At 37.0% G+C, this 24,263-nt stretch overlaps 1 protein-coding gene across 3 annotated transcripts in view; it reads right to left on the reverse strand.

The window, feature by feature from the left end:
- Positions 1-23,343, reverse strand: part of LOC145986594 (tripartite motif-containing protein 2-like) — a 31,419-nt gene extending 8,076 nt beyond the window's left edge. Inside the window, exons 1-5 of one of the 3 annotated variants that reach the window (XM_083120786.1) lie at positions 23,198-23,343; positions 9,864-9,973; positions 7,834-8,093; positions 6,815-6,982; positions 3,111-3,326 (exon numbers count right to left, since the gene is read on the reverse strand). In XM_083120786.1, the coding sequence (XP_082976912.1) occupies positions 3,111-3,326; positions 6,815-6,982; positions 7,834-8,093; positions 9,864-9,973; positions 23,198-23,217 (774 nt within the window). In that variant the 5' untranslated portion in view covers positions 23,218-23,343. Of the gene's footprint in view, positions 1-3,110; positions 3,327-6,814; positions 6,983-7,833; positions 8,094-9,863; positions 9,974-15,995; positions 16,111-23,197 lie in introns of those variants that run through there. The other 2 variants (XM_083120784.1, XM_083120787.1) reach the window with 2 other exon arrangements.
- Between the last annotated feature and the right edge of the window lie 920 nt (positions 23,344-24,263).

The raw sequence follows: 24,263 nt of genomic DNA on the forward strand, positions 1-24,263 counted from the left end.
GCATTCTTAGCAACGATGTGAATTGCATGGGAACCGGTTGCCAAGAAAAACAATTCTCTCTGTTGTTTTCAATTCGCACATTGTGCAAGAATGAGACATGGAAATTTGATTTTTATTCCATGGCCATCATTTTGATATGCATTTCATGACCATTGGACTACCATTTCCGAGATTGCAACATCATATTTAATCATTAATTGTGGCTGTTCCACAGCTGATAGTACCATTATATTTGGCTGAGATATTTCCACATAGACAAGCTTCAATCACAAAAAAAAAATCATATTTTTACGACGGTTTTACACGAAGCTACACACAATCGTATAAAAATACACGAAAAACTACACTTTTACAAACATTTTTGTCTGAATAGAAAACAGACAGAGTTAAAATACAATACCAATGAGGTATATTTGACATTTTTCCTCCCATGGACTACAATTTTACAAGCACACAAACCGAGGGCTCAATATTTTTGTCACGGATGGTACATACATAAGTATATGAATGGGTCACCCTGTAGAATTCTTAAATAGTAAAATTTGCAAACTGTCAAAGTCAAAGAGATACTAAGAAGGTAAATGATTGATTGATTTGCTTTACTTTACTTTGCTTTTTGTGTCACTTTTGGCTAAGATGGGAATGAGGGATGATATAATGAAATTGATGAATGGACACTCACAAACATCCATGCCCAGGCAAGGATTCGAAGCCAAGACTCCTGGTGTCGTAGCGTGATGCTCTAACCACTCTGCCACGGGGGCCGGCAAGAAGGTAAATGAGGTTAAGATACTGCTCTATATTTTGAATGCAAATTTTCCTCCCTTCTAGATCTAGCAAGACTGAGAATCAAATTTTATTTTTAAGCGCATCTTTAATCTTTTAATGGCACTTTAAACTTTAAAGTGGAATCCAAACTACTGCACTGCACACCCCCGCTCACAAACCTTCTCCAAATCAGAAATTAAAGGGAGAGAGTTTGGCACTTTTCTATTGGGGAGAATAAGAAACAAGTTTTATTTTTCATTTTGAAGTACATTACTTGAAATTTGTTATGTTCTGAACCTGGGCATAATGCCAGCCTCTGTGGCCAAGTGGCCAGTGTAAGGTGTTATGAAGTTACAAATCCCAAGCTCAATCCCTGGGCAAAGAATGTGTATCATTGTGTTTGTTCCATTAAAATCCACCATCAACCACTTGGGGGAATCACCTGATTAGAATTTTCACATTATAATTAAAAACCAGTATTCTCTGTCTGTCGCAATATAGCCGCTTCAGCTGATAATAGATTAGTATTTGTATAATTACTTCCTATGTAAACGCTCCACATGGATATCTTCCTTAAGAGCTACAAAATCACTGCAAAGAAGCAATATTTAAAAACACACCCACAATTATTGTTTCAGAAGTACTAGTTAGCTAATATTTTAAATATTGTTCAAGTGCATTGAGTGTGTAGCCCCTGAGAAAAATTCCTATGTTTGACCTTTATTTCATTCCTCATAGATCAGATGACCTTTTAAAGGAAGTTTTCATTCAACTGACGATTCAGTTATTACATATAATGTTTACTCTCTGTGCCTATGAATTTATTTTTAGATTAGAGTATGTAGGAATCATAAAAAAGGAAAACCAAAAAGCATTATGAAATTTCTGTACAATTCACTTTACTTGAAGACAGAGGAGATAGTCCATTAAGGTTTTAAAAATCTCATTATAACTTATATGTGATAACTAAGATCAGAGTGTTATGACCTAAAAATCACCAAAATTTGCAAAATAAAAATGCACTTATGGCTTGCATTTCCATATGTGTACGCATGTGAGTGGAATTGTGTAAAATTTGATTCATTTTTGTTCCACATTACTTTTATAAGTAATTTTTTACATTTGAAAATGTGTATAAATATTTTTTTTATACAAATCCCCAAATGTAACACATTTACTGTGCACTGTAAAAGTTCAGATGCCTGTTGTGAGCAGCATAATAAATAAATAACATAAATATGCCTTTAAAAAAAGCCCCTAACCACAATACAACTTTTTAATTAATAAATTGTGTTTTCTCATAGCATTCTCTATGGTGCGACTATTTATGTAAGAACGAAAAAGCAGAAGAGAAACAAGTATAAAAGCCCTATTTATTCTCTCATAATTTTCTTTATTTCACTTTATGAGCTCTGAGTTGCTATGATCTACAGAACATGAACAGCAGATATTACTATTACACTCGCTCATCTTGTTTATGAGCTGAAGTCTAAGAAGCTGCAAGTACTTAGAAGATTATCTACACTTTGTACGTTTTTTCATGCCTGAGCATCTTTATCTGTACCTTCACTGCCTCTGTTGCGGCCTCCATTTAGACAGAAATCTGTGACTTTGATCTCATCATGGAAATTTCCTTCGCATCTGCATCGAAGTACAACAGCTCCCAAGTTTTGGGAACAAAGGGGAGTTTCATTGCTTCGGCCGAAGGTGGAATGTACTGTAGGCACTGTGATTCAATATTGTGCATATTTTTGTGTGACATAAATATCTGTATCACCTAAAGCAGTATGGAGTGTGTACAGGATGATTTCAGTACCAGTCAATTAAAACTTCAAGAGATATTTTAAAAGATGTAGAAAAATGTAGTATTTGTGTGATATTTATTTTCATTTAATACTGTTAATTTTTTTAAAAATGGAATTGGTTTACAAAGCCTCCCCCTGATAACCCGTGAGCCCCCCCCCCTGGAGATCAATTCTAGCTATGGGCCTGATCTGGGTTGAAATTATCCAACTGACTTATAGTGGAACCATTACAACTTAGGACTGTACTTTGATTGACACACGAGGAGCAAACTTCATCCATTTCGGAAATAGCAAAGTGTAAAAAAAAGTTTTACATTCACTACAAAAATATGCTGAATATAAGTAAAAAATTATTAACATAGCACTCTTATCAAATTCAAAGTCACGAAAATGTAGTCCTAGTGGTAACAAAAATATATATATAAAAATAAAGTCCTTATGAACATGAAATAAATAAACACAGATAAAGTTATATACACAATTTAAAATATGGCAAAAAATTAAGGACCAATGGTAAGCAAAATACTATGAACTTACTTTTAACTTCTCACTAGCTATAAGAGCCAACTGTTCCTCTAGAATATGACGTTTTCCTAGACGAGTTTGTTGCACTTCACTGATCACAGCTTGGCGCCTCTCTTCTGCTAAAGCCATTAGTTCTTGGAAAGTTCTATTAACATGATCCAAGCATCGTTCTGTGGTAACATCAAGGCGGTGTAATTCTTTGGTAACAGCATCATGGGCCTGAGCTAACTAAAATATTAATAATTTTGATTAGTATAAAAAAGTAATATGTACCAACTAAAAGTGTCATAACCTGATAATATTTATTTAATATGTGTATGCTATCATACTTGAGTGTTACTAGTTGCATCATTTTCTAACAGTAAAATCAGAAGTAACGATTATTTTCCTGTAGTTTACAGTTATTACAAGCACAAGAAAACAGTTTTTCGTTGTGACGTTTCAGGAGACATTTATTTTCATTTTGACTAAAGATACAGTTATAACAACGGTTAGCAATTTTTTAAACAAAAATAATCAGTTATATAATGGATGTTGTCAATGTTACATTGTTTTTCACTGGTGTAGATATTATGAGTTCTAACTTTCCACTTCAAAAAATTTGGCTCTACATTGTTTAACTTGCATCTTCTCAAAAATCTGATTCTCTGAAGTGTTGTTTGAATCTTGATTTGATATTTCTGGAATGTACGTACCTCTCTCCCCCGTAATAGATGAATAATAGTTTTTCTTGTATGTACGGATTGCTTGCATTGTAAAATAATTCTACAATGCAAGCAATGTGTAAGCAATGTGTACATACATACAAGAAAAACTATTAGAAGTAATGATTGCCAAGAAAGACAATATTCCTTGTAGGGGTAGAGTGACTTGGGATGTAGTCAGTGAATTTGAACCAATAACATTTGCATATCTAAATTATTGGCAACTGATGAAGGTTTTGCGAAACTAAAGTTCGTTTGCTTCATGACTAGGGTAAGTTTTACACTTAGGCCCAGGCTCAAGGTACCACCAATCAGAGGCAACAAAATCACTCCACCGTAATGTGATTTGGGCATGCATGAGTGGAACTTAGTACAAAAAAGTAAACTTAAAAAAACAGAAAAGAAAAATATGTCAATTAAATACCTAAAATGAAGATGTTTTTCTCAAAATTAACAGCAGAAAATTCATCATCCAATGCTGATCAAGAGAGAAGGAACAAAAAGAGTAGAAACTGGCAGGGACACTAGCTAAGGAGGAAATGTTTGTTACAAGATGCACTGGAAGGAATGGTTAATGGGCAAAGAATCCACAGAAGAGGAAAAGAGATGATTGATAATATTATATTAAGTGGATCCTACACTGACATGATGAGTAAGGTGCAAGATCGCAAAGCCTGGAGGTTGCAGTGAAAAACAGTCTTCTAAAGGAAGAGAACTAAGAATGAATGATCATTTCAGTTGTTCTTTTTTTTAAATATGTTTTAAATCTACTTTGTGCACAGATAGGCAAATCAGGACAATGCCTCAGATCACACTTAGTGGCTTGGTATTCTAAAACTGTGTTTCCATGAATATTGTTTTAGCTTTCTAGCAATTGTTCAAGCAGCCTAATAAGGAACATAACTGCACTATATTTAATTTTTTATTATGTCAGTGCATTGTATTTTGAATGAAAAAACATAAATAAAATGGCAATTTGTTCAGTAAAAAATTACTTCATGTTCTCCATATACACAAAACACACACACTATGATGTCTACTCTATTCTTGTTCTCAACATGTACTGTTAGTGCAGTGTGTCATTTCCAGAACTTAAAATGTGTATGTTTGATGGTAGTTCACTGTGTACGAGAAGTCGTTGGACAGAACCCGTGGCATAGCGGCCGCCCCCACAACCCCTGAAATATTCTCTGCGCTCCTGAAATGTTATATAATTTGAGAAATTCAGCACACACTGTCAGTTATTTAAAAAAAAGATTTACGAAATAGACAAATTGGGTCAACAATGAAAAAATTTTAACTCAAAATTCACTGAGGTGAGCACCAAATAGAAACATCCGACATTTTTCTTGTCAGTGAACATAGAATACGTATGAACAGAGTTACTGTATTGTACGAGTCAAATGGCACCACAAATAACTCAGGACTGTATCATTACTTTCTTTATGTGGAAGGAGGTCTAAAAAAGGTAAAGTGCTCCCCTGTGCTTAGCACCACGCCATGAAGGTGTATAGGGGGTGTGGGGTAATGCCCCACACTTTCTTGATCCGGTCGTGAGTGGGGGTGATGCGATCAGCATCATGCACCTGACTGCCTTTACCCCCCAGGGTTTCCCTCAGGTACCCATGTTATTCGACGCTGGGTGGGCACCGGGGCTGCTTCCAACGTTAGAAAAGTTCCCGGATTTGAACCGAACGGGGATCGAACCCGGGACCTTTAGCATGGTAGTCAGGTGCATTACCAACTGAGCCACCGCAGCCCAGTTGCGGAGGTCGACAATCAAGCAAAAAATACGAAATATTATGCACCTCATATTTGGCTGCATGAAGAACTCCCCTCCTCTAGAAAGAATCCGCTGAAGTAAAAAAAAATATATATATTCCAAATTTTTCTTTCAGTTGTTTATCAGAGATTGAGACTATCCTGGTTTAGTTTCCAGAAACTACTACAAAAATGGAAAGGCAGAGGTATTTGTGGTAAAGTTATTTTTTTGTACAACTGGGGGGAAGGGGAGGTAGCTAACTGTTGTACGCCCGTTACCCTGATATGTATGGAATAGTATTTTCGATATTTTTTACTAAGGTGCTCCCAATGTTTTAGTTGAAGGGGGCCCCAGGAAACTGTGCTACGCCACTGGACAGAACGTAAAGAAAATTCATGAAAGAAGCCTGAATGCAGTTTTAATGCAGATATAATAGCTGCACCACTTACATTATACATGATTTTAACCTCATTAGTATAAACTGGGACGGTGAGATTAATTGGTTAAAAATTGTTTAAATATAAAAGAAATTATCACACAATAAACGCTACTCTACATTAAAGCAACATTCATACATTGTAAGGGTGAGAGATTAGCTGGTAATTACTCAGTATCAACTGACATAGTTTATCCATAAACTTACTGAAGGAGTCTGAACAGTATATAATTGAATTTAAAATCATGACAAGTATAATTCAAATACCCTGATTTTCTAGTTAATTTCTAACAGATCAACTGTCTTTTCAATGTCATTGCAGTCACCGAGTTACACATCATGAATTATAGAAGTGAATGACTCATTTGGGGTCTTAATGAAATAGAATTATATATTAGAATAGCTTTCAGGTACAGAGGCATAATTGTGACTTATTGAAAAATAAGTAAACATTTTTTTGAGGCTCAACCAGAGATTAGCCCCAGGTTGTTGACATTCCCTGCCAACCACTAAGTTAACAAGCCAATCTGTGGCTTCACTACAAATTTTACTATCATAGGTCTTTCTGTGTATATTATGTATAATGTCTAATTGTAGCCACAGATATAATGTTGTAGACTACCTGGAATCAGCATAGCATGCATGTACATGCACATACATGAGAGTGAGGGGATGAGATTTTCAAGTTTTCATGAATTATTTTTATTTTTATATCAGATAAGTATAATATCAGTCAGTTAACATTGTTGGTAAGTTTTATATTGCTACATTATCAGTGTTGACTTAATTTACTTAAAAGAAATAAAATTCTTACCTTGGATATGCATTCATTTGCTTTGTATAATAAAATTTCTGACATCCTTTTAATGGCTATAGAAAATGGTATAATAGTGTGTTCACTGTTTGTAGATGGACTACTGTGAACACCACCAGTACACAAAGTACAAAATACAGTATCACATGTTTCGCAAAACAGAAGTTCCTGAAAGTAAAAAAGAAAGAAAGAAAACCACGTTACATTATTTGTTATGCACTCAGCTTAAATTCAATACGTGTATGGCAGAACAACTCAGCCCATGGAATTGTTTCATGCACTACTACACATAAGTATGTATAGGATCAACATAATGATTTCCCTTTCACCCCCTTACATGCCTTGCTCAAGCATACACATTGAAAGAGGATTATATTCAACATTTTTACCCCAAAATGCCATTTATAAACTACTTCTCACCCCAAAATGTGTCCAGTTTTTGTGCTGAAATCTTGATCTTTTATTCACCATAAATGTGCAGCTTTATTGATTACCCTCAATACCAAGTAATAATAAATTGTTCATTAAGGAAAGAGTAAACAGTGACCTTTGCCTCTCCCCACTCTTTTTTTGTTGTTGTCTAGACTACATCTGAAAATAACAACAACTTAATCCCAAAAAAGTGCATTTTGAAATAAAATCGTTAATTTTCATGTCTGGGAAGAAAATTCACACAGAATTCCTAGTGTCAAAAATTCAAGCAAAAATCCTGGAATTCAAGGACTTCCTGGTTGATAGACAACCTGAATAAACATTTCACAAAAATGCAGGCACAAATCTGACTTGATAAACTATTTTAAAGTATAAATTGGAGATTACTTTTTTCACAATGAAGAGCTTTTATCAAGATATCAACCAGGTAAGCTTTGAAGATGAGAGACATATTAGCTCTAGAAAACTAGATAATTTCCAGAGCTCCCCTGGTTGATATCCCAATAAAAACTTTACATCATGAAGGAAAAAAAAAAGGAGGAGGAGGGGAAAAAATGTGTATTTAAGTACATTATAAATATACATACCTGATTTATGTGAATAGAACATTTTGGAATAACTTCTCTTCTTTGCCGAGACATAAGGTCCAATAATTGGTTTACAAGAAAAGAGGGAGGCAGGGCACTGACCCCTCCTCGAGGAATTGAAATCAATTCTCTGCATATGGGACACCTGAATGAGCTCGTGTCTCGTGTTTGCGAAGCAGCAATTCGAGTTAAGCAGTGCAGGCAGACTGTGTGAGAACATGGCAACAATTTTGGTGTATGCTCACTTCCATCATACATACCTGCCACGGGAACAAAAAAGAAATAAATTTCCAACAATGAACAGACACTATATGTAATACAACCATATCAACAGTTGATAAAATCTCTCACTGGCAGTAACCATAAGAATGGATGACAAATGTAACATGAAAACAATGTTCAGAATTTTCGATATAAAAGCACGTAAGTTCTCTTACAACTGTTAGTGTTATTGCAGTAAACAAAAATGCATAATGTATGTATTTTCTTATAACAGTGGTTACTTGATGAAAACATTACATAAAATACTGCTTTATTAGCATGATTATAACAAAAATAATAAATTACTTGCATATAAAGGGTGTCTCAGAAATATTTTCTTTTTGAATCCACCCTCTGGGGCAATTCGCACAATACGGAGAAATGAGATAGATTGCAAATGCTTGGCAACATTGTTAATATTTAGTTGCTATGGAGCACTTTACGGGGCAGCAACATGAATTTTGTGTCCAAGCGTTTTATAAAAATAATGATTTTTACGTTCTTGTGCGTCGTTTGTAACGGCATCATTATAACCTGGCAGGAATGAGAGACATCCCAAGTGCAAATTTAATTAAATATTGGGTGAGAAAGTTTGAAAACACTGGAAGCACTAAGACAAGTAAACCACCAGAATGTCCAAGGTCATCAAGATCAAACAGAAATGTTGACCATGTGTGCCAGTCTGTTAGTGAGGATCCTCGCCAATCGTTAAGACTGTGTGCAGCTTCTTTAAATTTGCATAAGTGGACAGTTCATCGCATTATTCGTGAGGATACGTATTTCCACCCATACAAAATTGTTATTACACAATATTACAGTTCTCACATCACCAATGAATCACTGAATGCTCTTCATCAGTTATTCCCAGAAAGGGTCATCAGTCGCAGAGGGGACATTAACTGGCCACTGAGAAGTCCCGATTTGACACGAGGATATTTTTTTCTTATGGAATTTACCTTAAGAGTAGATATACACCCCAATGCCACAAAATTGGAGAGAATTGAAGCAAAGAAATACAGATCAAATCAATGCTATTCCTCGTGCAATGCTTCGGCGAGCGATCAAAAACTTTAGCCCAAGAATAATTGAATGTGAAAACATGAACGGTCACCATTTGTCCAATACTCTTTTCCACAAATAAAAATTTAATGTTTAAGCTTTCTTTTGGTAATAAATTTATCTTTATACAAAAAATTTAAGTATTTATTTTAATAGTTTTAAAAACAAAAATATTTCCGAGACACCGCTTATTATTCACAAACTCTGTTCAATTCTATTGCTGATTGTAAATTGTTTGAGTTCATTTTTAAGTCCACTTTATGCACAGAAAAACTACTCTGTACTGGGCCTGCACTTTAAAGTGGAATTTAAACCACTATGTGTCGTCACCGGGTATCAAACACAGGACCCCTTAATTATATGGCAACAATGTTACTATTATGCTATCGGGGAGCACTGATTGTAAAGTATCCAATTGTACATTGTGTCTAGGCTAAAAAAATTTTAAAAAATAACAAAACACAAGATGCACTTGCTGTATATTCTTAATTTAATCTCAGTTAAGGTTTGTTTTGTCACACTTTTGACGTCATTGGTGTAACATTTCACCAGAAGTTGAATATTAATCAATTTTATAAACTTTGAAACTGCTGAGTTACATGTGTTCATTTTTGGATACTTTTAGCCCAGACACCCTGTATAATGATCTGCATATATACTATTTACATTAAAACTATCTCATCATAATATGACAAACCAAATCCACTTACATAAGCATGTTCCACATGTTAGAAAACTTTCATTGAAATCCTCGTAGTTAATAGAGACAGTTTCCACAAGGGTTGAGTTCATGCTAACCATCCTCTCACCAACACGAGTTCTGCAAGAAAGATAATAAATTTCAATATGAATTAACGCAAACACACACACAATACAGAGATCCTGAACAAGCACACAGAGTAGGTGGCAAGGTAAACATACCACTCAGCACCCACCAGCCCAAATGGAACAGTTGCTTCTTCACAGCCAGGCTGCATTATCATTGAAAATCAAAATATGGTGACAAACTGTAATTTAGCCAAAAAAAAGAGCACCGACAGAGAACAGGTGTTGGACAAAACAATTTTTATCTAACCCTGACTACATATAAAATAAAACCTTCTGGTATCAATTCCATCAGCAAATATTTAAACTTCACATTCAAGTTTATCTGCTTGTCGATATTTATTACCATAAAGTGAATTGCAGCTAATTCCAGGGAAATTCTTCACTGTACCACACAGAACTGCTTACATATTGACTTAAGTCTTGAAGCTTTCCTAGAGATGAATGATCAATAAATGCTCTTGGGATATCGACCTAGTGAGTTCTGGAAAGGTTTCAAAGCATTAGATTGTTTGATTTAGTTTATTTTACTTCGCGTTTTGTGCCTCTTGGCTAATTTGCGAAGATGGGGATGAGTGATGAAATTGATGAATGGACATTCACAAACAACCAAACCCGAGCGGGATTCGAACCAGGGACCCTTGGCATCGCAGCACGATGTGCTAACCACTCGGCCACAGGGACCGGCTCTAAGCAGAGCTAACCCCACTCTCATATTCAGGGTAACAGTTTGCCTGTTAACATGAACAGCAAAACAAAATGACAAAATATCCATCTACATGAAATGTACAGTACTTGCCAAACATGTCTCCTAAGCTTGCTCCTACATTAAAAAAAAAAAAATCCAAACTGTAACCTTCACTTCACCACTACCATGCTCACCTAACCAAAGTTGGAGACCCATACTCTTCACATCACAGTGATCCTGATGCCAATGGCATCTTCTCACACCAACAGAATGTAAAAAAGGAAAGTTAAAAATTGTACTTATGTATGTGAGTATAGTGCTCTTATTGTAGAACGACGTTTCAGAGATTGACTATCTCTTTCCTCAGGTTCGTATAAAAAAAAAACTAAGTACTTGGCATAGTACTGCGTCAAAAATGTAAAATGAGGATTGTGGTTAAGGGTTGGTTAGGGTACATTTAAAATATTAAGTTTTTGCTATTAGAAGTACGTAAAAACCAAGTCGTTCCCTAAAAAAACTTGTACAGTAGGCCTATTCACAGGTAAAAAAGTTAAAAATCTAAAAAACCTGCATAAATCACAATGCAACCTGCAGGTTTGGCCTTTCCTACCAACTGTGCTTATCTATCCACATGAAGGTCAATTCTCCACGAATGTTTACCCTCCCCTTAATTTTCTCGTTTCCCCTTATTACGTCACAAATCCAACGTGAATTCGCGTTCCTCTCTTGAAGCTTGCATAACTTCCGGAGTGACGTGGAAACCGATATTGGGTTCAATCTTCCAGGCTTTATCCCATTTTTTGAGGAAATTGATCCACCCTTCTTCCAAATTTCCTTCGTCCCTATTAAGATTGTTCTTCCCCCCCTACAAATACTCGCTGTTTCATACACGTTTCTTCCTAATTTCCTCCCCTCTTTTCTGATTATCTCTTTTTTTGCGATTCTATGCCCACTTTCCAAAATGTGTTCTGAGAGACCCGTTTTGGGTACTTTCTCCCTTATGTCCTTTTCATGCTCGCTCCATCTTTTACCCATATTTCGGCCCGTCTGTCCTATGTACTCCTTCCCGCATTGGCATTCTATTCGATAAACCCCCTTCTGTTTTTCCGGTATTTCCCTAGTTGTCTTTCCTTTCTTATAATCGGTGAAGTATTTTTCTACATTCTTTGGTGCTTTCATCCCGCAAACGATTCCAAAATCTCTCGTTATTTTTCCGATTTTTTCCGATACTGATTGATGGTAAGGGATGCCAACGTACTTTACCCTCCTATTTTCGATTTTTTCCCCTTCTTTTTGATCCCCTTCTTTCCTAATAATTTTCCGTGCTCTCTCCGCTATCTTATCCATTTCTCTATTTGTATATCCGTTTTTTAATCCTGTTTTTCTTATCCACCGAATTTCGTTGTCTCTTTCTTTTCCATTATTGCATAGTCTACCGGCCCTAATAAAAAAGTTAAGGAATACGTTTTTTTTTGTTATTTCGGGGTGTGCCGATTCCTTGTTAATATATAAGTTCCCCGATAGGGGTTTATGATGTACTCCTGTTCTAATCCTATTCCCTTCTTTCAAGATACTAAGATCCAGGAAATTGATTTTTCCATCGCTTAAGTTTTCCCTAGTGAAGTTTATTCTTTCGTCTTGTTTTTCTAATTCTTCAAAAACCTTGTTCAGTGCTACCCCCTTTCCTATAATCAAGATATCATCAACGTATCTCCCATAGCGATGGGATTTTTTATACGAACCTGAGGAAAGAGATAGTCAATCTCTGAAACGTCGTTCTACAATAAGAGCACTATACTCACATACGTAAGTACAATTTTTAACTTTCCTTTTTTATATTCTGGATTTGTGAGTAACACGCGACAAACCTATAAAATATAACCAACAGAATGGCTTTCAAGAGCATCCTTGGGTACCCTTGATCCTCAGTATTCATCCTCTGTATTCCCTCGAAAAAGTGAAATATTTTACATGGTTTGGAGAATGTTTACACTTGTTTTTAGCTTGAGAAAATGTGTTGAAGTAAAGTATGTGTGTTACCTAAGCCTTAAACAGAGCAGCCCAAAGGCTTCGCCCAAGTGAATATAGCACTCAACATAACATTACACAACACCAGCAGATGGGACATTGCCTACCGTTTCATAAATGTATTATAAAATAAAGTATATGAAATATGAAGTACTGAAAAATTTATGAAACCAAAATAGAAGTGAAATTATTGTTAGTAGTGTTACATTTATTGGTGTTTATAATTTTACCTCGTTAGTTTAGGACTATTAGGTTTGGTTCCGATAGCAATTTTCAATGTTTTTGTTAAGCTAGGAGTGCTAGGTTTGGGGATGTGAACTTTTGCACATGTTCTCTAGCTATTTGAGTGTGGTTACAACTGGGTTTTACTAATAAAAGTGGCAAAAGTACTCCAAGATGGCAGGCTTTTACTTACGTGGACCATACTTTGGGATCAAGGGTCCAAGTTCCATTTGTTTTTTGCGATTTTACCATGCTACGAATGCAATTTTTACATGGTTCGATTTACTTCCGTTAACACATACTGCGGAGTTTTAGCATTTACTTAAGATTTTGTTCAATATACGCTTTTGTGGTTAGGTAAGGCAGGTCAGGTTTGGTTCTCTCAGCAAAATGGAGTCTACTAAGGTTCCGATTTACTTATACATTAATTCACACTAGTACGATACTTAGTCAATTGTCAACGGAAAATACATTGTCCATGGGAAGCACGCACATGCTAGCGTAAGGTAATTTTTAAGAGGTATTTTTTTTTTTTTCAAAATCCAAACACTGCTCATTACTTTAAGGAAGGTTAAAATTTTGTGTGACAATGATTGCCAAAATTAGACTTCCTGGTAGCAGAATTTGAAAAAAATTATAAAACAATCAGAACCGATACCGGATCAAGTATCTACGTTATTTGTTCTTTCTGCATGCTGGAATCAATTTTATATTGCATAAAACACCGAAATCTGCAGATTTAAAAAAAATCAACATGATTCTTGAGAAGGGCACAGTGGGTCAACAGCTCCTACCCTGGTTTAGTATACACAACCCCCCCCCCCCCTGCCTTGAATTTCCAGAAAATCTCCCCTCCCACACATACACGGGGATTAACGGTTTTCAAGATTAAAAAATACAAATCTTGTTCAGTCCCATTTATAGAAGAGAGCATGTTCCTTTCAAGGGTGGTATCCATAGGACTATGTCAGAAAATGTAGTCAATACTAGAATTAAATGAATAATTAACAAAACAGGAAATAGTAAAGCAATGAACAGTGGGTCCATTTGGAAATCCACCACCCTCGATTTCGGTAGTGATTTTTTTTTACTAGCAAGATTGTGTGTTACATATTGTTAAGGAAAAAATTCTGTAGCACGGAAGGAAATATTTACGAGTGTAAAGCCGTTTAAAGTTGCGAGGTGGAAGTCTAGTCGCGGCCATGTCAGTTTCGTAGCAGCCACCTGCACCCGTACCGATGGACACATAACAGTCGGTTTTTCAGGCCTAAACCATAATTATTTTCCTGTAGTTCACGGTTATTACAAGCATAAGAAAACAGTTTTTCTTTGTGACGTTTCTTCGGTATAATTTAACAATACAGGGAATTTCTCCAATTTGTTTGAAACTTCGGTTACTTACTAATTTGGGTCTCCTAATCACGAATCTGCACTTAAAATTTGGCGCTCACATATAGAAATTCTTGGCGCTCACATATAGAAATTCCTGAATTATGGCTAGCCCCACGAACCATTGGCATGTGGTTAGGTTAGGCTAGGTTAGGAAACATAGTTAAATTTTAGGGTTGTAGTAATATCAGGAATATATATATTTCGTTCGTTAAGTATTCGAAACAGAAAATCTTGCGATAAACAATGAGCAATTGTGCATTGTCGGTTGCGATGACTGACCCTCTTATTTTGCAAGTTTGACACGTGAGCGCCAAATTTTAACTTCAGATTCGTGATTAGGAGCCCTAATTTAGTGAGTATGCCGAATTTCAAACAAAATGGAGAAATTCCCGGTATTGTAAAATCGCTCCGTTTCTTCTAAGAAAGCAATGCGTACATACAAGAAAAACTAAACCATAAATATTGCCCACCGATTCCGGGCTCCGCCCCTGGGGTAATTGAACTACCACTATCCGGCCTTTTTCTATAAAGTCCCTTTAAAGGCATGTTAGAACCTGCCCAACACTATATTTCATACAAGTAACATATCGCAAATTATCCCATTCCACAAGTCATCCATAAGAAGAAAAAGTGTAGACGTGTGCCTATGACATGAATCCATGATGGAAGCCCTGAAAAACCGTAATGTTACGTACGTAGGTAAGGAATTTTAATATTAAAAAATGTAAGTTTTGTAGCACGTACATCTCTAAAAATTTCTTTCCGCTCTAGTTAAAAACACCCTTTCTTAGAAGAAACTTCATTTTGGACGAAAAGATTTGAAATGTGGTACGAAATCGAGGGTGTAAGAATTCCGGATGGAGACTGAACAGTTCTCGATATAATACTCTTTCAAGCAGAGCTCATTTTCTGGGAAAAGCCTAGCTATCCAGCAAACTGTGTTTGTGTAAAAATGAGACAATAAGAGTATTTCAATCTTTCTAAAAAGAGGTAAACAGCCGAGGGGTTTTAGCACTTGAAAGAACATATCGGTTACCTATGTCTCTCACTGGTCAGCCATTGTATGCAAAGATCACTATAGGAGTAGCAGCATAACAAAGGCCAAATGTCCCTTTTTCTTCAAGCTCCACTATTAATAGCTTCAACTTAGTTTAACAATTTCTAGGCTCTTTGTTGAATGGTACTAATGAATTGAAGCGGCCCTTTCTCTTGTTATAAATACTGTTCTAAAAATATACATACTTCGATATTCACGCAAGTTCCTATTAAACAGGGAAATTTATTTCATATGCATGTATATTTACGAGGAAGACACACCTCCCATAATACACTATTTTAGTGAAAATTTCGCTCCCTTTTTGCATCTAATTTCACGATGACAGATCTTCTGTCAACCAGGTCGTTGACTTCGTATTCAGAACAATCACCCATGAATTTTCACTACATCTAGCGCTCTTTAAAAAATGGAGAATTCCCTTAAATATATTTAAGATAACCTGCAATTTATATTACCATGTATTTCTTTATGTATGAGTACTATATCGACAGGCACTGTTTACATTTTGATGTGCGACTTCGAGCAAAGACCTATGTAATTACTATGCAGTGCAGCAGTGATGATACATTTTAAAATACCTTACATTCTCCTGAAAAGTAGTTCAGAGCATATATTTGACATTAAACTCACTTTATACTCAGGCATGTAACCATTATAAAAGTATTTCACAAACACACCACTGCAAAGACTTCATATTGACGTGCATCGGCTTCTTTCACACCGACCCCCTACAAAGTATCTTATCTTTTAATACATACAACATGATTACAGCAAAACGTAGTGTTGCCAAATCTGGTCAGTTCACCAGCTGTTGTGCTACGTTCGCTCTATCAGTGTTGCCACTAATTTCCCCCACATGCACTCCCCCGTCCTTCTATTTATACACTCTGCATGTGCATGACGTAAGCGTGCTGAGCCAGTCCATTCCATATTATGCATGATTCCTTAGGAATGCTTCATGGTGCCAAAAGTGGCATATAAAATAGACTTTATAAAGGCCGAGAGGATGTTACAAGTCTTAAGAACAGATGAAGACGATAAAAATGCAAGTTCATGATTAGTGGGAATGAATGTACAGGTAATTTAGAACTTTTTTCTTTAGAAAGCATTTAGCTATATTATTTTAATACTAACAGAAACTAACCTAACTACGAGAGCATTTAGGTTTATTATTAGAAGAATGCTAAGGGACTTAATCTTAAAACATTTTTGTGAAAGTAATCGCTACAACTTCACAGTATGTGTTACAGACGTAATTGCATACATAGCATGATGAAATCACGATAAAACAAAGACCGAGTCTACTGCCACGCGCATCTTTTTTGAGATTCCAGCAGAAAAAGAACGTGGGCAGACACTGCCGAATTTTTTGGGTCCGGACGGGAAATTTTTTAAATCCCGAGTTTCAGGAAGGGAAAAATTCGCAATTTCCCGACAAAGTGAGAATTGCCGACTTTTTAAAATTACCATTCGGCACTTCCCGAAGTCGGGATCGGGACGGGACTTTTCGGGATCCCGCACACCCCTATAAATCACATACAATTAGAAAAGAAGCTGTTCTGAGGGCGACCCAAAGAGAGAATTTTAATCAGAACATTGGGTGGACGGATTACCAGTGCACGCAGATGTGTCTTTTAAAACACAGAGAGAGGGGGCACGTGGGTAATACAAGCAGAGAAAAATAGTGGAAGGGAAAAATAAGACGTACAGTGGGATCCATGAGTATTACCCTGCAAATTGTCCATGACTATTTTTATTAATTTTTTTCTTACATCCTATGTGTTTTTAAGCGATGAATTTTTATGTATGCTGGTGCAGAAGTTGTAAACAGCTTGTTTTGAGTTTTCTTTTAATTCTTGAAGCTCTTATTGGGTCAAATAAAGTGCACGAACATGGTGATGGACAATTTGCACGGTAATACTCATGGATCCCACTGTACAATAGCAGTGAGAAAAGGTGAAAAAATTCGGGAGACAAACTTTATATCTGTCAACCCTAATTTATCAGCACTTGACTCCTGCCCAGCCGGTCAAAATTTTCTGGCGCCGCGCATAAAAGTAGCCGACTGCGTAGATTTCCCTTCTTTTATGAAATGATTGCACTACTTTAGTTTTTCATTTTTGACCATAAAATATTTGGTACAGGTTGACAAAAAGTTGGTACATGAGATCAGTTCCGCAACAATCAGATGTAATCTGAATATTTTTTTGTACGTATGATACGAGAGCAGCGGCGGCGCCAGTATTAATCATGTAGGTGTGCTGAGGGAGCGTGGAATTAAACTTTCGGGGTGTGATGTTGAAAATAAAGAAAACATGCATTCTTTACCCATTACATCAAATACCAATGAACATTTAAGTGGCTTTTATGAAAATATGCCAATGAAACTGAAGACAACTAGTGACTTGTTTCAGTTTTGTTTGTTTTGGCCACTACAAGCGCATGTTTTGTAATTTTAAAAGAACAAAGCTTGTTTATGCAGGCCAATGACAATATACTGTTTAAAAAAAAGGAACTTTTAACAAAAATATAGTAAAGGTCGAAGAAAAGCAACAGCCTCTAATAATTGTAGAGACAATAGCCCCAATAGTGGAAAGCAAATGCGGGTTCACTTTCAGATTACGATCAATGTCTGTTGTCTACAATGACAGCGGTGTTACTCCAATGTGACGACAAAGTTTTAGTAAGTCATACATAACGTAACATGGCAGATGCGGACGAAAATTGAGGGGTGTTGAAAAACTCCTTCGCACCTTCTTCCCAGTGCCACCTATGCATGAGAGCAAGAAAAGTTTGGTCGAAAGCAGAAAGAAATACATACGACATTATGTGTTGTATATGATTTCATTGTTTGAGCTCCGAAGCATGTAATCTCAGGAAGCAGATGCAAATGATTAAATTCTTTCGGCGCCAGAAAGTGCTTGCGCATTAAACTGAAGCGCGAACTTGTCCAAACTATCAAAGGGTGCGTTCCGAAAGTCTTAACGAAACGAACGCATTCAACGAAAATAACTGGGCTCGTGAATCTGGTGAAACCAGTTATTTTACGGACTTATGGGACACACTAGGCGAAAGCGTAGGCGCAGCGTTTTGTTTAGAGAAAGTTTCCGCATGGCGTCAGCGGAAGGAATGTCCTTATGGCAAAAATAAACTCTATTATGGCCACTGTTACTCATTTTAATCACATCCTAAGAACGGTCAAGGCATACTTATCTTGTGCATGTTGCTTCATATCGCTATCTGTTAAAATTATAATACATTTTCCTAACTAGTGCAGTTTGAATCCATCAGCACGCGCTTTGTCTGCAAGGAGCAGACGATTTTCAAGGAACAAACCAGCATCCTGGCCCGTGCGTTTGGTGAATCTCGTTCTTGCACGAAACGCACGGAATGCGACTTTTGGGACAGCATAATGAAACTCACGAAACGCACGGAAGCACTTATGGAACGGTCAGTTACCATAACTCGTTTAACGCGTTAAACTCGTGCGACTTTCGAAACGGGCCCAAAATATCGCTCTCGTGCAACTGCTACGACAGATAAGGAGCCATCGAGCAATGTGGGCTTGTTTGGCCGAAACAAAGAACTGTTGTACGTACCCAACGGCGAAAGAAACAGTAGGCGAATTGAGGACTAAAAGTGGTAAACGTTGTAAGTGCCAAAAGTGAAAGTGTTGGGAAATCGCATCGTTCCGCACATCAGCCCGTAAGAACGTTCACACTAGTGACCTCTTTACACGCCCTTTGAACTACTTAGAGGGCTACCAGCCACTTTTTCACGTTTACCACATTATAAACATGGCACATTTCACAGTTTAACGTGGAAAACTGTGTTTGAATTATTGTGGCACTTACAGCGTTTACCAATTTTAGTCTTCAATTGTCCACTACCATTTTAATTCGGCCTGAATTACACGATATGATAACAACGAATTGAAATAATGACTTCAATAAGCAAAGAACAATGCCTGCTTCGAACCAACATAGTTTCTTTTCCTAAAACAACACAGGATGTACAACAAAAAAGTAATGAAAATAGCGGTGGACAATTTGCCTACCATTATTTTTGTCGTTGACTGTACAATACTACTGCAACAACACTGATCAAAAATGCCTTCCGATATCCGGATTCCCTCCGAAATCCGGAGTCCCTCCAAAATCCGGATTCCCTCTGATATCCGGATTCCCTCCGAAATCCGGATTCCCTCCATGTAGTAAAACCCTGTGAGCAGTTGAAATCAGAAAATTGTTTTTTGGGACACCGCATGACAGAACGCAGCGAAAGTTAAAAAAATAAAATAGTCCTCTATAACTAGAACCAGCAGTGGCGTAGCGTTATAGTACGCCCGTACGCCCGGCGTTCCCAGATTTAACATTTCAAAAATGAGTAAATGCTGTAAATATAAAGTAAAACGTGACTAATTTCATATATGTTTGACCTTCATGGCATTATAATAGCTATTTTTCGCGATCCGCTTGCAACGCTTCACTAACAACACTCGTTCTAGCATTTTTTTTTTGCAATGCCTTTACTGGCCGCACGCCGAGCAGGTTCGGCGTAAAGAACTCTATATTCCTTGCTGCCTTTCTTGAGGGAAAGCTTGGATCTCTACAGTACGGGCGTAAATGCTCTCTCATACGCCAGCGTACGGAGCAGAGGGCTACGCTACGTGATTGGTTCATGTGACCCTTCCTGGCTTCTGCAGACGACAGCGGTAGAATTCCTACCCGGTTCTTCGCGCTCATGCCACTCGTGCTATGTGATGTTACAATATGCAATATTGACTGACGTAACTTTACCAAACTCAAATATACCACTTCTTAATGGCCACTCCATTGTATAATTTATCGCACGAAGAGCGATGTGCATTAAAAACTAAAAGATCAACACAGTTTTTGTCAAATAAGTTGGTGAAGTCCTCGTGGTGAAAGTCCAGCCTGTGGCTGCTCTACCACTTAACCCGCAAAACTATTCTTTTTTTAAATTATTATTATTATTATATCGTTAGTATCTAACTGATTAATATTGTGTCAATGGAAGTGTTTAGCATTCATTTGAAAACTCTTTATATCGAATGATCTCTGGACAAAATTATTTTAAAATGTTTATCAACATTCTCAAGATGTAATAAACAGTGGTCTGAATTACTAATCGGCGCTGTTACGTCAGTTGAGTGTACGATAGTTGGATCATTGAGCCACCTCCGTGTCAGAGTGTTTTGCACAGCGACCCAAGACGACAGAGGCCCCTGATTCGAATCCCGGCGTCAGAACGGGTGTTCTTTGTGAGTGTCCCTTCTTCAATATCATCACACATATTCGTATTCGCGATTAACCAAAAGTGGTAGAAAAGCGAAGTAAAATAAACCAAATCAATCAGTAGTTGGATTTCCACAACAATGACGTCTACTGTTGTGCAGAGGAGCTTGTGATTCAGGTAGGTTTTTAATGACTTGCGTCAAGCAGAAAAGTATAAAAAAGATATACAACACCAGAGTTCAAAACATTTGTGGCATAGTGAGGCATCTAATTTTCTAGCTAAAACATGCATGGATGATGTTTTATTGAAAACCCAGCTGACTTCAGGCAAATGAACAATACCTGTGGCGATAATACCATAAGTAAATTATTAAGCAAGAAAGGGCCGACACTTCCTTTGGACTTGGCGTTCCCACCCGAAATGCCCATGCTACGCCACTGAGAACCAGAAAGAAAATCCGCCACAGTCAGCCTTGAATCCTGTGTCTTTGGGCCCAGGATAGATTAATATCGTGGAATTCCTACAACACACACACACACACACACACACACACACACACACACGTTTTTTTGTTTTGTTTTTTTAAAAAAAGTATTCGAGTTAGTGTTTGTAGTGATATTTTTATGTACTATTTTTATATTGGGTGTAATCATAACCGTGCCCACGGGAGGGGGAAGAGGGGGCAGTTGCCCCCGCTAATACTCTCACTTAGAAATGTAGTGTAGAGCAATATTATCAGCGTTATTAAACAATATTGTGCTCTTAATGAAAAATTTACTATTTTCAAGCATTTCCAAGCAACTAGTGAAGGAGGTGCATTATTTCCTATGTAATTGGGTTATCTAACTTCGTTCTCTAGCAATTTTTTTGTTATTAAGACTCCCACACACATTATTCGTTAGAATACGGTCAAGTTATAAACCGGCGCGGGAAGCGCATTTATGGCTATTGCCGCGTTTACCTACGAAGAAACTACCGTTGTCCCCCTGTTTGGGCAACAAGCGGCAACATTAGAATCTTTCCTTCCCGAAGCGGCCAGTAGGAAAATAGGATTTTGTGAAAATAACATTTCTTCGCTGTGAATAGGCGCTCTACACGTTTGATGAATACGTTGCCCAAACATGGAAATCAGCAGCGACGACTGGGTGCCAAAACTGGGGCGCAAGTACAGTTTACTTTTTCTAGTGCGGGCGTAAAAAGTGACATTTCTACTGCCACTGTTGGAAATGAATTGTGTGTGGTAGTCTTGAATCTGCTGTACGAAACAATATTCATTTGTAAATTTGTCTCTGAACCACAGAGAGGGCAAATAAGTGAGGGGCAGAGAAAATAGGTGAAGAGATGTTGGAATTATTCTAATAGTAATTTTCGGTGGGTCTGGACACACACTATATACGCCCCTGTTTCGTACCCATCAATACAATAAAACAATGAGCTGGAATGAGGTTTTTCTTTCCCCGACTGAACTTTCGTCGAGGCTTTGCCTCCCCCCTAATCAGATGGTCTGAGCACGCCTGTGTGTAATAATATTTAATAAGTTATAAGCATAATTTAAATGACACTGCATAAGAAAACTATTTTCTAGAAATCTGTTATAGTAGAATTATTAGTTTTAAATTCCTTGGAATAATATAAAAAAGCTACATAAACAAAACTGAAATGAACTGCATGATTATCTTAGTCTTTTAAGTGTTTTTTTTTTAAATGTTAATAATATAGTGTGTAAAATAAAACAAACTTCGTCCACCAAATTTGCAATGAGCATAACATAATAGATTATAAGAAATATATGAGGCCCAGGTTTGGAGGGGGCTTGGGAGGCTACAGTTCGAGTCTTCCATCTCGAAAGGGATCTACATGGGTGAAAATTGCTTTTTTAAAGTGCCACAAACTGTGAAGAAATGAGATATTTGGAATCGTCTGACATAACATAGCCTAAAAGCCAAAGTTTTGTCCAAAATCTTCCATTGGTGGGGGGGGGGGGGGTAAGTACAAATTTAGTGGGTGTAAGGTAAATTTCGAGCCAAAATGACCATAAATTATGCCTTTGTGAATTATATAAGGGGGTGTTGAGGAAATTTTGGGGAGTGTTAGGGGGTGTTGATGCTGTGTGCTAAAAGCTATAACTGAAATTGAAGAAGGGCATCCATATATATATAAACCCGGATCTGGGTTCATGTATTGGTACATGAAACATGAGCAACTATGAGGTGGAACTATTCAACCGCATGTAACTGAAGAAGGGTAACTAGATAAAGCTGAAAAAAATGAAAAAAAGAGAAACTAGCAGAAAGCTGCTAATCTCCTCAGAAGACGTATTCCATTATCATATCAAAAAATACTGAAAATGTAGGAAGTAAAAGTTTGTATAGAAAGTGAGGCAAAAGGCGACCTTCTATTCCCATGACAGTTACACTTCCTTGCTAGAACAACCTCACAGGGAACAAGCAGAATTAATGTTGCATGTGCAGTAGATAATTCTATTTCAAGGTCAAAGCGACAAAAATAAAATAAGCGAGAGCAGTCTCATGGAATAGGTATTATTGGAATGTTATTTGCGATGTGGTACTTACAGAATAGAACAGCAGTTCATTTAGAATATGAAAAAAATCCATAGAAACGGGTGCCGATTGACGGACGATAAAAATGAAAGGTAAATGTGAAAAATACCGCCCAATCTTCCAGCACGTAACACATCATGTTTCCGAGGGAAATCAATACCCAGCGCCTTGGCGACTGTCGCTTGTTTCACGGAATCCAGTGCAATGACATGGACGCAGCGCAAAAGCTCTAGCTTACAACTCATGCGCGCTATTAGCCCCCCCCCCCCCCCCCACTCCACCAGCGACACCAAAGGAACATCAGAACTTCTTTAAGTTTTTCAGTTGCACTTTCCCCATAACGGGATTAAATTTCAAAATGCCGTTTTGAAATCTTTCTAACTGAAAATTACCAAGCCTTTTTGAAACATTACCGTAATAATATTCTTTAATATATATTTTTTAAGTGTAATATGTTCAGTGGAGTAGTCGTAAAATAAATAGTACCGTGGCGCTTTACAAACTGCAACACAATGACATACCAGTAAGTAGTAAATACGTTAAGCTACGCAATATGGTGTCATAGTTCTTTATATAGCGTTTGTTATTTTTATTATTCATAACTAGTTACACATAGAGAAAACAAATAACCGTACGCTTTGTTCTTTCCATTAATAAATAAACCATGTTATTTTTCTTCTTGGCACATCGTATCTTGATTATTTTCTGCTCTGTGTTGACAAGCCGAAAGGAGTGCATTTCTATAGTTAGCTTCAAGATTCTCCAAATAAAACAATTATTATATTGTTCAGTGGTCCAAAACAATCCTAGCTTCTACGGTTCAACATGGAGACAATGATTTTAAAATAAATCATATCAATGATTGCTATGATTTATTTTACTTCGCTTTTATACCACTTTTGGCTAATCGTGAAGGGAGGATGAATGGTGATGACTGATGAGGATGAGCAGGGACTTATCCAGAATTTTCCATTTTGGGGGTGTAAGTCCAAATTTAGGCGGTGCAAGAGTAAATTTCGAGCCATAGTGACCATAGCTAAATTGGGCCGTTGTGAAAAAAAATTAGGGGGTGTTGATG

Source organism: Lepisma saccharinum, chromosome 4 (assembly GCF_977018435.1).
Source record: "Lepisma saccharinum chromosome 4, izLepSacc3.1, whole genome shotgun sequence".
Classification (NCBI taxonomy): domain Eukaryota; kingdom Metazoa; phylum Arthropoda; class Insecta; order Zygentoma; family Lepismatidae; genus Lepisma; species Lepisma saccharinum.